The following is a 17,672-nucleotide window of genomic DNA, read 5'->3' as shown; positions in this document are numbered from 1 at the left end:
CCCCCATCCAGGGGGAGGAAGCTTTCACAGGTCTCAGGGTAGCCCCTGGGGATTATTGCTTGTCCTCTGTTGCATCGAGTGCAGCCCCTTCTCAGGGCTCCCCTTTGGGCTCAGTATTTGCCTGCTGCTCTCACACCTCCAGGGCACCACTCATGCCCTGGAGCTCTCTGGCTCCATTGCCCAGCGCAAGCTCAGAGTGGGAGCAAGCTCTGCTCTTCCCTTGGCTCCCTTTCCCTGGGGGTTCTGGCTCGTGCACAGCAGCCTGTGCTTAGAAGGGGTTGATGCTTGTGAGCATCAGCTCTGAAACAGAGTAAAAATAGCAACCAAACCAAAACTAAACCCTATAACATAACATAAAAAATAACATAAGATAAAATATAAGAAACCAAACCAAAATAAAATGGAATGATAAAATAAAATCCTGTTTCCACTTGTAAGCTTTGTGATTTGTGTCCATGAAAGTGTTTTTGCAGCTGAAAACCCCTGGCATTGCAAGGGAATAACAGTGCCATTGTTATCCAGCTCAGGGTGAGCTTAGGGCATGGAATGGGATGGAGCATCATGGCATGGAAGGGACTACTCTAAACTAGAATAGAAATGGAATAGGCTACGCTATGTGATGCCTACAAGTCTGTATGACAAGTGATGCCCCAGGTTTAAGGGGTCCACCCAGGAGTGCAACTCTCTGCAGTGCAGGTCCCAGACCCATCCAGGAGATGGGGACAGGCTCAGCTACAACATGGCTCAGGCAGGGACTGAAGGCCCCAGCCTGAGCTGAGACACATCCTCTGGGGCCTTGGCACGAGGCGGTGGGGGGGGGGGTTCCAGCAGAGATGGTTCCCAGCCACTGAAGCCTTTGAGAACTCCCAGGACCCTGGCAGAAGTAGACCTGCTCTGCTCATAAGCTCTCCTTTAGACACTGATGCTTGGCCTCTTTGGAGGCCGAGTATCAGGACCTTCTCTCTGATGCAGTACTGTTCTTCTTAGGCTCTCACGTTTCAGTATGTTTTCCCAAGGGAAACAGCTCAGGCATTTCTAAAAATAAGTACAAGGAAATAAAACCAAATCCACAGGGAACTGAACAGGTATTGCTCACCTCAAAAAGATTTGCAACCATTTGATTGAGGAGCATGTCCTGCTTCAGACTGAGGCTTCCAGCCTCCCTAGTGCTAGAGATGTGGAAACCCAGCTCAACTGGATGAACACAGAAGACTTCCATGATACCACACACGTTGTCTTCTACTCTGGGGCCTCTGGGGACATTTAGATCAGACATTAGGAATAAATTCTTCACTGTGAGGGTGTTGAGGCGCTGGCACAGGTTGCCCAGAGAAGCTGTGGCTGCCCCATCCCTGGCAGTGTCCAAGGACAGGTTGGATGAGGCTTGGAGCAACCTGGTCTAGTGGAAGGTGTCCCTACCCGTGGCAGGGCGTTGGAACTGGATGATCTCTAAGGCCCATTCCAACACAAACCATTCTATGATTCTATGAAACAGTGGCCACAGTAAAGGTGGAATATCACCCACCCTAGCTTCCATCTTGACTGGTATTTCCATCATCTCAATCATGAAGAAGCTGTATTATAAACTACCATGTGGAACAGTAGAAAAGTTGGCCTATTTAAAATTTAGATCCTACAGCAAATGTTTATCAACATCCACTGTCTGTTCTGATTGCCCTAAGAAAACCGTCACCCACTGGGTACTAAAATATAGTACTTATCTCTATGTTTAAAGAGCAGGATACTGAAGAAAACAAATCCACATTCCGACCTTAATTAAGTCACTGATGCCAAGTTCAGCAATGGACAAAGCTCTGACTATCTGCCAAGAAAGCAAGAAATGTGTGTTGCCAACACCAGAGCAATAATTCTGTAACAAAGCAGCAGCAGAGCCAGACGGGAACATCATGGAAGTTTAGGCGAGAGTCCTGCTGTCCGGCAGCCCTTCGGACATATTCACTTTCCGCATTTTTACTTCATTAGCACAGAAGCTAATGTCTTGTTAATAGATAAGGGGAAAGGAAAGATGCTGAATGGTTCTATATTATTTTTAATAGCATTTAAGACACACCAATTATTCTGCAGACTCATTTAGCACCTAATGCTAAAGATTCACTCATGTATTTCTAGAAAGTAATATAACCTACGCATCTCTAAAGACACTGCTGCTAACAACCCTTGTGCAAGAGACCTGGAATATTGTCACTGAGATGCCAGAAAACAGTGGGGACCAAATGAACTGTTGGACCTCACCAGCTCCCTAGTGTGCCCATGAGCAAGAAAAGCCTCTCTCAGTCATCCAAAGGGAAGGTATCACTGTCTTTTGCTTGCATGGAAACTGGATTTGTAAACACTGGCTTAGGTGCTGCCCACTTTTTGTCTCTTGTCAACATTAGGGACATAAGCAAGCTAGAAGGATTGTTGTCCCATTCTTTCTTTTAGGATACTTCACCTATGGTTTCTTTCAATCCCTCAACCTTAAGGTGGCATCTGAAATGTTGCATTCCTTCTCTTGTTCTAAGGAATAAATTCATTCTTTTTTTTCCTTCTTCATTTTTATATCTACTCTGGCTATATCACACCAATATTTTCTAGCACTTATTCTCAAGTCATTACTGTTAATGAGTGAATTGTTAAAATTAAAACCACTTTTAGGGACAGCTGAGCTGCAATACTGAGCGCCTTGTATCCCACTCTGCCTTTGTACCTAGGATTCCTAATGAGACACATTGCGTATGCCATCACTGTAAGACACTCTGTCTTGGCTGCCACCCCACTGAGCTAAAGCAGCATCATGTTAGAAATCAGCTATACCATCATGCCTGATAAAGTGCCACTTCCTCCTTCATTTTCATCAGCAGTAAGAGCAAGTTGCACTTCAGGAAGCACACACAGTCTTCAGACTACCACAGAAGGACCAAGTTCACCTCAGAGCTTCCCACAAAATTGCTGCAGACTTCACACATCAAGTGATGCCACTAGCCAACAACAGCAGCATAGGCAATTTCAGCTCATTAGCATCAGTTTGTATCTTCTTGATTCCATTGCTCAAGCCGGTTAAGTGCATCTCAAGGCAGTAAGTCCAACACAGCTCCACGGATGCCAGTTCAGAAGCTGAGATTTATTTTGCCTACCCCCCAGTCCTTTCATTTAATAGATTAATTCCTTGGCTACAAAAAAGATCAACCTTTCAGACTGTTGACTTCTTATTCTGACATTGAGGAAGTAGAGTACTTGAAAAAAGCCAGCTTGAAGCAGGTAGTAATGCCTCTTTCCCAGGGCAGTCAGAAAGAACTTCTTAATCAAGTTTTAAGGACGCCTCCCCTGCAACAAGACACTTTCCCAGGCTCAAAGGACAGGGGAACAGTTTCATATAAAAAACAACCCTGATCATGCAAATTCCACACGTCCATGAGTGCAATAAGTTAGTAGGAACTTATTAAAAACCTTCCCCACACAGCACATTGGAGATAAACATGCCTCAGCTTATCCAACACAAAATATAAGCATGTCTGGGCAGCACAAAGCAAAATAAGCCAGGGAAAAATGTGTTTTTTCAGTAACTCATTTACCCCACCTGCAGAACCCCTTTCAAATCTCTCACCCAATGGACCTTCAAACTTTCCACAGATAGAGGAAATGGAAAAAAGAAAGCTTGGGGGAAGGAAGGAAGAAATCAGTTTAACTTTCAACATTTTAGACACATCAAAGGTCTCAGCCATGTAGTTCTATTAGGTTTCTGTGTGGATCCTTGTAAGATGTATGTGAAAAGCCTTCACCGGTTTCACTGCATGAGACTGAAGAAAATGCAGACAATATGAATTTGAATTTTAATCTTTTCCTTTCCTGGAAAGCCATCTTAAAAGAAATGCTTAAATAAACTATATATAGATGATGGCAAGTTGCAAGGCTGAATATAAACCTCTGATCCAATACAAATATTTTGCCACTCAGCTCATGACTGTGCACAGCAGTACTCAGGTCTCCCAAACTGAACCGCGGCATGGCTATGCATTCTCACAGTTGGTACCGGTATTTGTAATATCAGTGAGGCAAGTTTATAAGCTTATTAAGCCCAAAACACAGAAGACAGAAATCTTACAGTAAACAAGGATGAAAAAGAAGAGATTAGAGTACAAATGACAAAGGGAGACAAGATTAAAATGTGTGGGGTACAACATAGGTAGAGGAAAATTACCACAGGCATCCTTTAATACAGTGCAACAATTTTTTCCTGCAGACACTGGATGGTCTAGACAATTTCAAACAACATTCCTGGTAGTTAATCCCTCAACTCTGCTAGAGATTTGACAGGGTTGTAACACTACGAATAATCTTTATTATGTACTTATCTTCCCTTCCCTCCTCAAAAAGGAAATCAAGTGTGTAGAGCATAAGGTGCATTTCATATGATTTGTTAGGATGACCTCCTCCTGACTTCGGAATGCATCTCCCATTAACAGACACACATCAACGGGCAACTGCAGACACACAGAAGAGGGGAACAGTCATTGCTGTTTCAGCCTAGTATATATTAGTGATATTCCAAGAACTTTCTTGCTCACCATCTGATCCTCTAGGATGGGGCAAGTAGCCACTGAAAAGAATTTGCCTTTTTACCTTGTGCAGGTGGGGGGAGGAGTGTTGTTTTTTGGTTTTCTTAAGAGGAAGTGAAGGTAGAAAGCGGTGAGAAAGAAACTAAAAGTAGAAGCTGAGGGGAAAACAATGTTAATATGATCAATGCTGAACAAACACTTGAAGAGTTTTTAAAGAGGAAGTTGTTTCAGTTGAAACACATTGTGCTTTGATTACAAAGCAAGCCATGTCTTTGTCTATAGTCAAAAAAAATCCACCTCCTGGTTTTGGTAAAGTAACAGAAACCCTGAATATCATTCAAATTCTTATCAAAAATATCATTAACAATAATATTGCTTCCTGGCTATCACTGAACAGCTTTCCAGGTTCAGTCCAGATTTAGAACAAGTTACTCTAAAAGTTTTGTCCATTGTAACCACTTCACAACTCAGCCATTTTAAGTAGTGCAAAATATACTGGGGGGATGGGACACACAACATGTGTGCCAAAGAGCAAACACTTCTAGCTTAAGTGACAAGACACAAAGCATAGTGGGATCTAGCCATAATAACCATCCCTGACAACCCAGAGAGGCACCACTGCATAGGAATCATCACAGCTGTACAAGTTCCTCCATGAGCAGCAACCACATCTAAATTTGCCACAGGATACCCTGTCACAACAACCTCAGAGATCAGCATGACCCACTTGACCAAATGCAGGTAGATAAACACTCTCAGATCTCCTCACAGATTCATTTTAAAAGAAAGCATGTGCCAACGTGCACTGCATATACTTTTTGACAAGGACATGTTACCTGATGGGGCTGTGAACTGGACCATCTGCTGTAGGAAGGAGCACCAGAAGTCTTGTTGGCTGTAGTTCTCTGCAAAGTAAAAGATAGACATGTCAAGTATTCACCAACATCTGTCATACCCACAGTCAGCTTCACCAATCTCAACCATGTAAACTCATATAGTAAAAAAGAAAACCTAAACAAAAAAACTCAAGACAATAAATACGATACAGTAGCATTAAAATCACATAGATTAAAGTTTGCTGAATTTGCCTCGTTAGACACCACCTGCAGTACTGTGTTCAGCTCTGGGAGACCCAACACAAAAGGGATGTGGACCTGCTTGCACGAGTCCAGAGGAGGGCCATGAAGATGACCAGAGGGCTGAAGCACCTCTCCTATGAAGAAAGGCTCAGAGTCAGGCTTGTTCAGCCTGGAGAAGAGAAGGCTTTGGGGAGACCTTATAACAGTCTTCCAGTGCCTAAAAGGGGCCTACAAGAAGTCTGGAGAGGGACTTTTTACAAGGTCACATAGGGCTAGGACAAAGGGGAATGGCTTTAAATCGAAAGAGGGGAGATTTAGAATCATAGAATGCTTTGGGGTGGGAGGGACCTTCAAAACACACCTAGTCCAATGCCCCTGCAATGAGCAGGGACATCTCCAACTAGATCAGGTTGCTCAGAACCACATCCAGCCTGGCCTTTAATGTCTCCAGGGACGGCGCATTCACCACGCCTCTGGGCAAGCTGTGCCACTATTTTACTACCATCATTGTAAAGAATTTTTCCCCACATCCAGCCTGAATCTCCCCTCTTTTAGTTTTAAACCACCACACCTCATCCTGTCACAACAGGCCCTGCTAAAAACCTTCTCCCCATCTTTCTTCTAAGCCCCTTTCAAGAACTGAAACACCACAATAAGGTCTCCCTGGAGTCTTCTCTTCTCCAGTCTGAACAAACCCAACTCTCTCAGCCTTTCCTCGTAGAAGAAATGTTCTGATCATTTTTGTGGCCCTCCTTTCATAAGACCCTCTCTGATAGGCCTGTATCTTTCCTGTACTGAGGACTCCAGGTGGAGTCTCATCAGAGCAGAGCAGAGGGGCAGAATCACCTCTCTTGACCTGCTGGCCATGCTCTTTTGGATGTATCCAACTGGCCTTCTGGGCTGCAAATCCATGTTTCCAGCTCATGTCCAGCCTTTCATTCACCAGTACCCCCAAGTCCTTCTCCTCTGGGGTACTCTTCCTTCCTTCATTCACCAGCCTGTACTGATACTGGGAGTTGCCCTGACCCAGGTGCAGGACCTTGCACTTGGCATCACAGTTTTGTGGGTAGCTGTGAGTGTCTCTGCCACAGCATGAGTAGGGAACCCATGACGTACAACAAAGCAAGGGCCACAATGCATGCTGAGACTACTGACACCACAGAACTGTGTCTCAACATGTGCAACTGCTCTGATCAGCATCTTAAAAATGGTGAAAGTTCTGCCTTTGGCAGATTCATCTATAATTTTCCTTTGCCTAGGTGAGAAACAAGTCACTTGCTCTTGGTGAAGCTGTACCAGCTGTCTCAAATCACCTCCCTATCCTGCATGTGCCTTAGATGAGGTATAAGGAAGAAATTCTTCACTACAAGGGTGGTGATGCACTGGCACAGGTTGCCCAGAGAAGGTGTGGATGCCCCATCCATGGAAGTGTTCAAGGCCAGGCTGGATAGAGCTTTGAGCAACCTTATAATCAAACTGCCTTTAATATTACAGAAGTATCAAAACACCACACCGCACATTCATATCTCGCAAGTACATCACTATTATACTGTGTTAGCTCAGGTATTACAGAAAACTTGTTGCAACAAGGCTATGTGTATCAGGAAGATCAAGTAGATTTGAGTTACCTACTCACAAGATCTGCAGCCAAGCAGCCTTTCCAGACATGAGATACTAATTTATCAGTACATTGTGTCACCAGCAGGATGCTAACAGGGGGACAGTTTTATATTTGAACCATATGGGCATAAATTATACTAAAAAATGCAAGTAAGACAATCCATGTGAGATTCATACCACAGTCTAGTATACTCTCTGTAAGTATGAAAATAGATAGCTTATGGCTTTTAACATCCAAGGATGTAGTACATTTCTATGCCAATTATAACCACTAGGGCTTATACTCATTACATATTCTAAAGCTAACATGTCATTCCCACTAATGGGAAACAGCCACTGCAGTAATTGTGCTTTTGTGTTAGTTTAATCAAAAACCAGCTATTTTACAAATGTAATTATTAGCATTCCTGTATAGTGTATTTAGCTTCTACTAGACACCCTTAGAAGCATAGGCACTTTTTAATAAAGGGATAAGCCATGCAAGAGAATAACACTTTCTTTTGATACAAACTTCAGAAAAAACAGTACAACAATGCTGATTTCAGCTTTATAAAACCTTATCAAAACTATGCCCATCTGCTTCAGAAGAAAGACTGGTCAATCTGTAAATAAGTTGAATAACAATAGCTGGAGTTTTTCTGGAAGCATCTGGAAGTTGTTCTCCAGCAAGATGCCTTTCCACAAGCACAATACACCTTTCTATTTACACATATATATAATTATACATATTTTATATATATAAAATGTATGTCTGCCTTTGGTATTTTCCAATAAATCCTAAATATTCCTCCTGTCTAAACAGAGGAAGAGTCTTTGGGTTTATCACTTATTCCAACACCCATTACTTCTAGTAGGTACATTTCCTCTACAGCAGTCACTCTTTTGAACTCTTCCACCTCAGTTTCAAGGACATCTCAAATAAAGATATCCCATAGAGAAACAGTATCGCAAAATTACAGAGAAACAAGAGAATCCTTCCAGGCCAGACAGCCAGCAGACAAATATCTCCAAAGACAAAGGCAGAAGATGATTTTTTGTCTAACTTTACAAACAAGAAAGGACCAGAACCTCAGAAGTATTTTGAAGCTGACCTCCATCTTCCAATTTGATTAAGAGATAAGCACTTTAAAAAGATAATTGTAGAAATAGTAATATAAGAGGTCTTAAATCAGTATTTTCCCACTCCTCCCAGTTTTTTTCCCTCCATTCATAAATCAATGACTAAGGTCACTTGCATGTTCCAAGGTTTTAGAGCAAAGGCTTACTTACACTGCTCACATACAGGAGCTTCTTTATCAGATCATTTGAAGTAGATATTGAAAGATCTAGAAAATAGTATCTCAGCTTCTTGCCAAGTTCTAAGGGGCAACAGGAAAAAACCTGAAGGCTAGACCACATTTCCTACTTGCCTCAGCAGTTAAAATACTGCAGGCAGGTGATTTCGGAAAACATGCATGAACAAACTCCAAACACACATATACATGCACACTCTCACTCCCACTTCACTTCCATCAGTAGAAACTGGACAACCACCTACCTTTAGGAGTATGACCTTTCATACTGCAGCCAAGATCACAAGCTAGACCATGCTCTCCTGGAAGAAGAACTTCTGCATGCAGTTTGCACCACAAAGGGGACCTCAGGGTGTGGCATTTTCACTAGATATTTTATCAGTGAGAACATGGGCTGCATTTAGCCCCTTAAGCCACATCCCTTCCTTCACTTAAAATCACCTTCACCATCTCTTTTTGTTCTGAAAAAGAAGGAGTTTAAGGACTCACCCTCTGGCACAACTAACGCAAGTTCTGATCACAAACTCCCTCTCTGGTCTTGCAGAGCTCCCTGACAACACAATTTGAAACACCTACACCAAGCAGCCCCCAGCTCTTCCAGGGCCCACAGCAAGCCTCCACTCTTAGCTAATTTTACATCTGGCATTTCTACCTTCCAACCTATTTCTGCTCCCTGAGAACTGCCTCTCAGGTACAAACCCCACCCCACCCAAGTATTAATAACTAATTAGGACTGACTGCTCTAATCACCTGCTTGCCCAAGTGGTTCCTTATGTCCTTGCCCCTCCTTCTCATTCCCCTCACCTGTGAAGAGAGGTTAAACTCACACAGCTGCAGGTGATCACCAGTCATTTTAAAAGACCAGTGAACTTCTACCAAAAACTTTAGAAAGGTGTAACAATTTTCCTAGCAGACTGTACTTCTCAAGGCAATAAAACTGGTAACTGGACATGTGAGGTTTGGTATCTGAGATGGAAGCTATGGGAAAAAAGAAGAGAGGAAAATTGGTGGTCTGCACACTGCTGCCAGCAGACAGCAGTTGGTACAAGATAATGAAATCTGTAGTTTCAGGTGCAGTGTGTGCTTCAAGCACAGAGCCTGAATGAGAAGGATGCTGATGAAACACCAAACCACCTCCAAATCCTAGTGAGAGTAGGAAAAAAGTACTTTTCATAGCAACAGTGAAAAGAAGATAAAAGAAGAGCACAGATAAAAGAAGAGCAAATGACGCAGTGTATGTGCAAAGCTGCTGTTCCTTACTCAGTTTGCAGGAAAATTATTTTCTCATAAGATACTACTATTGAACACAGTAGATAAGATAGCTAGAAGCCACACAAAAAGTTTTAGGAGGATACAGGGAAATTTGAGTACAGCTTAATAGGAGAGCTCATTAAAAGATACGTTATTATTTCATTCTTGGGCTAAGTCTATTAATGGCTGTACACAGTACAAGCCAAGATTATATGCCACCCATAAATAATTTTTCATTCAATCAAAGAGAGCTTCAATGTAAGGCCATGCTGCAAAATTAGGGAAGAAAAGCAGAGCACGGAGTAACAGTTACAGATGTCATTACTCAATAATGTTTCATTGCCCAAAGAAGTGGTGAATACTCCATCCCTGGGGGTGTTCAAGGCCAGACTGGACAGAGCCTTGGGCAACATGGTCTAGTGTGAGGCATCCCTGCCCATGGCAGGCGGGTTGGAATTAGATGATCTTAAGGTCCTATCCAACCCTAAGCATTGTATGTTTCTAAGATTCTAAAAGCAAAATAGAGTACATATTGTGATAACAAAGCCAAGGTTTAGAACTTGTTCTACAGCCAAATAAGCTTACAAAGCCTTCTGATGGGCATGACAATTCATCCCATTAGCTTGAAAAAGTATCTTAAGATAGGATGAATTACTGTCTGGCAGTTCCTGTCTCTTTCTATCCACTCACTGGAGAGAAAGGCTAAGCAGCCAGTTTAATTGAGACATCTAACTTTGGACGGCTAATGTTTGGTGAAATTAAATCTACCCACACTCCTGTTCTTCTTCCTACCAAGGGACACAGGCAATTTGTCTTCTTCTAGGGTTTAAAGGGTTATTATGGTAGCAATTTGCTATGTAATCAGAGTACTTTTGAACTGCCATGTGACCTCCTACAAACTGTGTTAATCTTTCACCTGCAGCTCAGTGGTAGAGATGTGAAATGCTGTCTTGACTTTTAGGACTTACTTACAATTTTTTGGCTGGGCAGTAAGGGGGAAAAACATTTTTAGTAAAAATAGAGAAAATATAATAGAGAAAAGATAATGCTAAACATTTAATCTTCTTTTTTCCCCCAGAGAAAAAACTACTTAGACTTATACATGTAGTTCTTTGAGATAACCTATTCCTGGGCTCTTCAATTTCCTGGCCTAAAATCTTGCTGACATTCAGCAGGTATCTTGCTCATCAGTTTTACTGGAAATGTTGCTTGTTTAAAGAGTATAGCGTGAAGCTGGTTACGTGAAGACTGACATCAAACTTAGGATATATTATGCACTGTCTAATATCTAGATTACTTTTTTCTATTATTTGCTATGGAAATTCTCTGATTTTTCCTTAAATTCAAAAATTCATTTGCAGAACAAATAATGACATCTGACAACACTGTAAGATAGTTCGTTCTTTGAAGTTTGCTTTCTTTTTTCATGGAGTTTTGTTCATCTGTGACTTTTGCAAAGAGGAACCAGTAATGTTATGTTGAAAAAGAACAATATACAATGGCTGCTTATTGACAGATACAGGCTTTTGGGTTCACTTGTTTATTTTATTCTCCTTCACAGCAGGAGTTTATGAAAATAAACACAAGTGAAAAAATGAAGTTTTAACCTCTCATACTATAAAGGGCTATAATGTCCTCTATGACTTTCAAGAAACAAATAGTGGGTGAAGTCCTTTTGCATTACCAGATTGGGGGGCAGAGGGGACTAAGTATTGAAGTACTGGATTTTATTTCTTTTTATTTATTGAGCTTATGCCACAACAATGCAGTATAGAAAATATCAAATTCTTAATTTCTATATACAAGTCAAATACAAAACGTGCAAATTCTCTGATTCTATCTATCTGATCAAAAATAGTGCTTAGAGGATTTACGGAGTCTGAAATTTGAACTAGTAATACCTATTGAAACAACATAAACTCCATACCTACATATCAATCTATCCTGCCTCTGGTTTGGCTCCGGACATAGAATCATAGAATCATAGAATCGTAAGGGTTGGAAAGGACCTTAAGATCTAGTTCCAACCCCCCTGCCATGGGCAGGGACACCTTGCCCTAAACCACGTGGTTCAAGGCTCTGTCCAACCTGGCCTTGAACACCGCCAGGGATGGAGCATCCACAACCTCCCTGGGCAACCCATTCCAGTGCTTCACCACCCTCACTGTAAAGAACTTCTTCCTTATATCTAATCTAAACTTCCCATGTTTAAGTTTGAAACCATTACCCCTTGTCCTAGCACTACAGTCCCTAAGGAAGAGTCCCTCCCCAGCATCCTTGTAGACCCCCTTCAGATACTGGAAGGCTGCTATGAGGTCACCACACAGCCTTCTCTTCTCCAGGCTGAACAGCCCCAACTCTCTCAGACATCCTTAAGTCTTGTTGATTCTCTGTGTGAGGTAAGACCTGCACACTTAATGATTCTAAATCCTTCACAGGTCTTTGTCACAAACGTCATCCCAACAGAACAGAGGAGTCAGCTTAGTGGAAAGGGTCTCCCTGTGCTTCCAATCTGGTATTACACCTGGCTTCATGGGGAGACAAACCCCACTGAAGCCTGTTCATTACAGATGTGCTGCTCACCCATGAAGCCATTTTCACTCCTGTGCCATAAATATATATGATTCCTTGCTTCCTTCAAAACCTCATCCCATTTTTCAACAATGCCAATATTATGCTGGAAATTCATAGTTAGTGCCGCTCTGGGCGTAATACAGAACAAATTGCAAATACTTTAAAGATCCATAGTTTCTTCAATACCATACAAGTAAAATGAATTTTCAAGTTCTTATTCGTCACAGTTAAAAATCCTCCAGAACTGCCTAGAAAAGTACCTGCTTTCTAGCGAGGCCAGCACTATGAAATTCCAGAGAGATTTTATTTAACCTTTTTTTTTTTTTTGTCAGAAAAATGATGACGGAAAAGGTTGATCATTAGATTAATAACAGGAACATCATTTGATTACATCTATGCAGCAGTTTTTACCACTCAATAGCAAACATTGCTGATCATGGGGTTAGGACACAAAATGAAATGTAGTGGTGTTGACAGCAGTGGAACGACAGTATGTGGCATGACAGTATGGTCTTCTCTTCCACGCAAAGGGCGCATGATGCATTCTTCAGCTAGCTTGGCAGCTGAGTGATCAGCATATGTCAAAGTGACATCATTGTTTTGCAGTGATGAGATGATGCAGGAGAATCATCAAGTATGTTGTCACGTAAAAGTGCAAAATCAAGAACAAAGCATTAATAAAGCAGCTTATCTGCATACAGTGGTCAGGACGTAAAATTTGAGTTACACAGGTAATGTTTGTAAGTAATGAAATACATTTGTAAGTTGCCTATGAAGAAGTACACAGTGGGAAAACAAACTTAAGATTGTTACACAATGTCATCAGGGATTACTTCCTCTAGCTTACAGAAATCAATGTTACGACAGGAAGAGACGGAGCAGGAGAGATATTGACTGAGCTGTCAACCATAAGAGTACATCTCTCTGAACCTGTGAGTTTGGGCTTTGATGAAGCAAATGCATTCAGTAGATGTTTTTATAGGAACTCAGGCACTCACTCAAAGTACTCACTTGCATTTCATGTCCACTGTCTACTCCTGGTCATCAACATAATGACTTGTGATTTTTGAAGTGAAATTGCCAACAGTAGTATCAATCCAACAATGAATTCTTGATGTTTTAGCAGTTTCATAACTGGGCTCTGAACCATGACGTAGGGCTTGTCGTGGCACTGTGATTCCCCCTCTTTTTCCTTTTTGTCCACTCCTCTTCACCATTTTAACATAGATATTTTGAAAAAATTCCAAACAAAGACAGAGATGAAAATATCCTGTCTCTGGAAGCTCTCTTACACTTACCAACCAGGAGTTTTGTGTGAAAAACACTCCACTTCATGACCTCCTGTATTCTATTTAATTTGTAAAACTAATAATGAATGTATTTGAAATTTCAAAGTATATTTTTGAATGATGATTATGTCCACAAGCCTTTCATATCTCACAAATCAAATAAGAACTGATATTACAGATTTCACTACTTATCTTAAACCACACCTACCTTAGCGGAACTGGCTGGTCAAGCTCAAGCCAACGCTACTGTAGCCATTAATTCCTTCTTCGTTCCCATTTGTATTGGCCAACAAAAGTGCAGCATATTTGAATCACAAACAAGCTGAGCAACTGTAACTGTTGATGACAAGCAACAACTTCTTTCTTAGGAATTTTGATATGGTGAAAGAACTTCTCATGTCTGTGGAGAAGCTACATACACCATGATTTACTGTGCAGTCAGCACTTTCTCCCAAAGCCAGAGATATTGAAGGTAAGCTGCAAAGAGATCGAGGAACAACCTTCAAGCCTTTCAGGTGGAGTTCATATGACGTTGGCATCCTTGTCTCATAAAATGTACAATTAAGAAATTGTAAGAAAGTCACAAGACTTGGAAACACATAATAAGATAAGGGGGATAAATCATCTTAGCTTGAGTGAAAAAAGAGAATATGGAAACATTCGAGGCTTTGAGGTCAAGAATTCTCCCAAGCACTACAGAGAAGGTAGGGGAGCACGTCACAGCCATATGAGAGATAATATAATCAGAAAGTGGATTTTTAAAATTAAGCAGCTGCTAGAACAGGCTACCAGGTAGGAGGTAAGTATAGTATTATGTTGAGCAATGTTATATTATCATCAATCAGTAAATTTAAGCAACCCACCAGGGAACACAATGGTATCGATATTACCAGGACATCTACTCCTCCTGAAAGAATGCACAATGAAATATAAGATGCATTATCAGAAGAACTTGCTACATGTGACACCTTTTATGTCCTTTGGACTCTCACCATTTTCCTGAATAAATGAAACACTGGGGCACAAGGAGGTGTAAGGAATTGACTATAAAAAAGACAGTCTTGGTTCTGGCAGACAGTGGAATGGGATTAGTTTTGTGTAACTGAAAAAAGTGGCTTTCTTCAGAAATTTGCATATGTCTGCAAAAATGTAATTATCAGGTATATGTTGATTTGAGACAGAAGAATAACAATAGCAATGTGAAAGAATTCCATTGTTCATCAGAGCTGTTCTCTTCCGACAGCTATTCTGAGAAAGATATCTGTCCCATTGAAAAAGTAGGCAAGAAATATGAAAAGTGATCCAGAATCCTTGAGAAATGTCAGGTCTGAGGTGCTAAAAGGTAACTAAGTAGCCACTTAGTATGAGAACTCCAGAGATACACTATGGAGAGTATCAAAAATCATTACAGGAATAAATGCAAACATAAAAAAACAAGGGATGCTTTCATAAAGGTGTGTGAGGATCTTTCCTTCTTTTATTAATGTTCACCAAAGATAATAAGATTCAGGATTATGCTTACATTGAAGATTATAATAAAGCCAGAAAAGAGAAGAGCCTTGATAAGACAATGCAAAAGACAATAATGCAGAAATTGAAGTAAAAGATGGTATAAAGTAGACCATTGTCAGGCATGACATGGCATACTCTACTACTCAGAGTATTTTCATGTATTTCAGTACTGGGAGGCAAGGACGTTAATCATGAAGGTTCAGGGAAGTGCAAAAATAAAAATCTTTATTTGCAAACAATGCAATCAGAGAAAGGTGGAGGAGGTTCTGTAATGATCTCTGTAATAGTGAGAGATAAAAGCGAACAACAAAAGGCTATTTTCTAGATAAATGAGTCATTCTCAGAAGAATCAAATCTTTAAAGTATTCAAAAGGCAATTAGACATTCAGGAAAAATGCTGGCAATTCCTGCTGAATTATTAAGACCAGGATGCAATAAGCTTAGTCAGATTTTTTACAACCTAAGTTTGAAAACATTTCCATAGAGTGGAAAGAGAAAATCATATTTCCAATTTCAAAATAGAGATGTATTTGAAATGGAAGAATTATTTGCATATTTCTCATCATTACCAGCTCAAAAATCCATCCTCCATACCTTTTATAGACGCATACTCATTAAACAGAGGAAACAGTGAGAGACAGCAAGTATTGGTGTCTGGCAAAGAGCATGATGTTCCCGCCCAATATTAGTCACAAAAAATAAAAACAAGCCATCAATTGCAGTTAGATGTTGTCTCAAGAGAAAATGCTGATATAAACACAAATAAGGTGTAACTTCTTAGAGGATTTAAGAAGAATATGTTAGTGGGCGTTTTGCCTACAGGGAGAGGATCTGACATCCCTGAAGACCACAGCACACGCATGAAACTGTTTGTCTGATATGTAGAAAGATGAGTGCTTTTTAAGAAGGGAGACAGCAAAATTTCTGTTCTGTTTCATGAGCAATCCAACGCTAAGGCAGGAAAAGGAGAAGCTCCACACTTTTCGGAGTCATTGGGAGAGTCTAGGGTTGGAAGCAACTGAAGCAATCTGCCTCAACTTCTAAGCAAGTGGCTGCTGTAGGAAAGACAAGGTAGGAATTAAAAAGGGTGTTTTCAGATCAGTGAACATAGGAAGAAAACATTCAGAGAATATAAAACCAGGTAAGTATTTTTTTAATGATAAGATTTTGAGCAAGCCTTTTGTCAGGCAATGACATGAGGTTGCAATGAGTTTGGTAGCTTAAATACCTGGCAGCTTTAAGTTAATAGTACAAGTGTGTGGGAAGAAGCAATTCAATTATCTACTGCTTTGACCCTGGTAATAGTGGGGAAATTTGTCTTTATTCTCTTATTTTCCTGAAAACTCCTAAAAAGTCACCCAAGTAAAAAAAGGGATTTGACTAGACTAGCACTGATGTTACCTTATCAGCTGAGACAAGGAGCTGACAAACTGCAGGGGTGACATTGTACTGCAGTTTGATTGTAGTCAGTGCTCACATAATACAACTAGCATGGGTGACAGCTGCTGAGACTGTGGTACAAGTGGTACAAAGTTTACCAGCTGCTGACCATCAGAGTAAACTTGCTGAGCTCCTGGGTACATAAAGTACTCTCATTCTGCTGCAGGTATTTCTATAGAGAGTTACCGAGAATACGGTTAACTGACTGCTTTGCACAGGATGCCCACTACCACTGTTATTGCCCAAGCAATGTGTTGGACATGATTTTTATGGAGAGATTCTAGTAATCCAGATAATACTCTTTTACAAACAGTATGCTCGTTTATCTAAAGTCTGTGAAATCCTTCATCCACTGCCTGCACCTGCCTTCCTCTTCTACCAGTATGAGCCTTTATGTTCTCCTTGTTCAAAACCCCTGTGCTTACTCCTTGCATCAGTTTTGCATTCCTTCTTCCCCAGATCTATCATGCAATCTAAATCCCAACACCACAGAAGGTGAGACAGGCATTCAAATTTACTGTCACTGCAAGAGGAGAGATGCGACATAGTGGCTATAGCAGCAATAACTGTGAAAATACATCATTCCAGCTTCTTCAAATGCCCATCCCTGTACCATGATCAAGGCACACCATGGCAATAAATTCTTCTAAGAGCCCTTAAATCTGTCACACTAATTGCTGAATGTGGAGTAGCCATTCATCTTCCCTAGTAACATTGCAATGCATGCATTTGCTGTAAGATATTTTTTTAATGTTTCCTTATGATTAAAGCATGAAATAAAAGAAAAAGTAACATCACCCTGTCTACTTTTAGGCTAATGCTTCTTTTTGAAGCCTGGAGAGGAATTCAGGATGGAAAATATGAAAGATACAGAGAACAGTCAACCAAAAGGGACAGATATTTCGCTGCTCTATTCACATGCATTCTTAGCACATAAGACACTTATTTCTAGGCTGGAGACTGAATAATCAACAGCCATATTTTCAGAAATTCCCTAATAACCTTCTCTTTAAATTTCTTTCTAGAAATCTCCCAGCAAATCTTCCTTCATTTAGAGTA

The 17,672-nt window shown here is 40.8% G+C and overlaps 1 protein-coding gene across 2 annotated transcripts in view; it reads right to left on the bottom strand.

The window, feature by feature from the left end:
- Positions 1-17,672, bottom strand: part of RBMS3 (RNA binding motif single stranded interacting protein 3) — a 712,107-nt gene that overhangs the window by 592,611 nt on the left and 101,824 nt on the right. For both annotated transcript variants that reach the window (XM_030490138.1, XM_030490143.1), the window contains exon 2: positions 5,393-5,461. In XM_030490138.1, the coding sequence (XP_030345998.1) occupies positions 5,393-5,461 (69 nt within the window). The remainder of the gene's footprint in view (positions 1-5,392; positions 5,462-17,672) is intronic.

Source organism: Strigops habroptila, chromosome 1, assembly GCF_004027225.2.
Source record: "Strigops habroptila isolate Jane chromosome 1, bStrHab1.2.pri, whole genome shotgun sequence".
NCBI lineage: Eukaryota > Metazoa > Chordata > Aves > Psittaciformes > Psittacidae > Strigops > Strigops habroptila.
The sequence above is the reverse complement of the archived record's forward strand: the minus strand, read 5'-3'. Positions and strand labels throughout refer to the sequence as shown.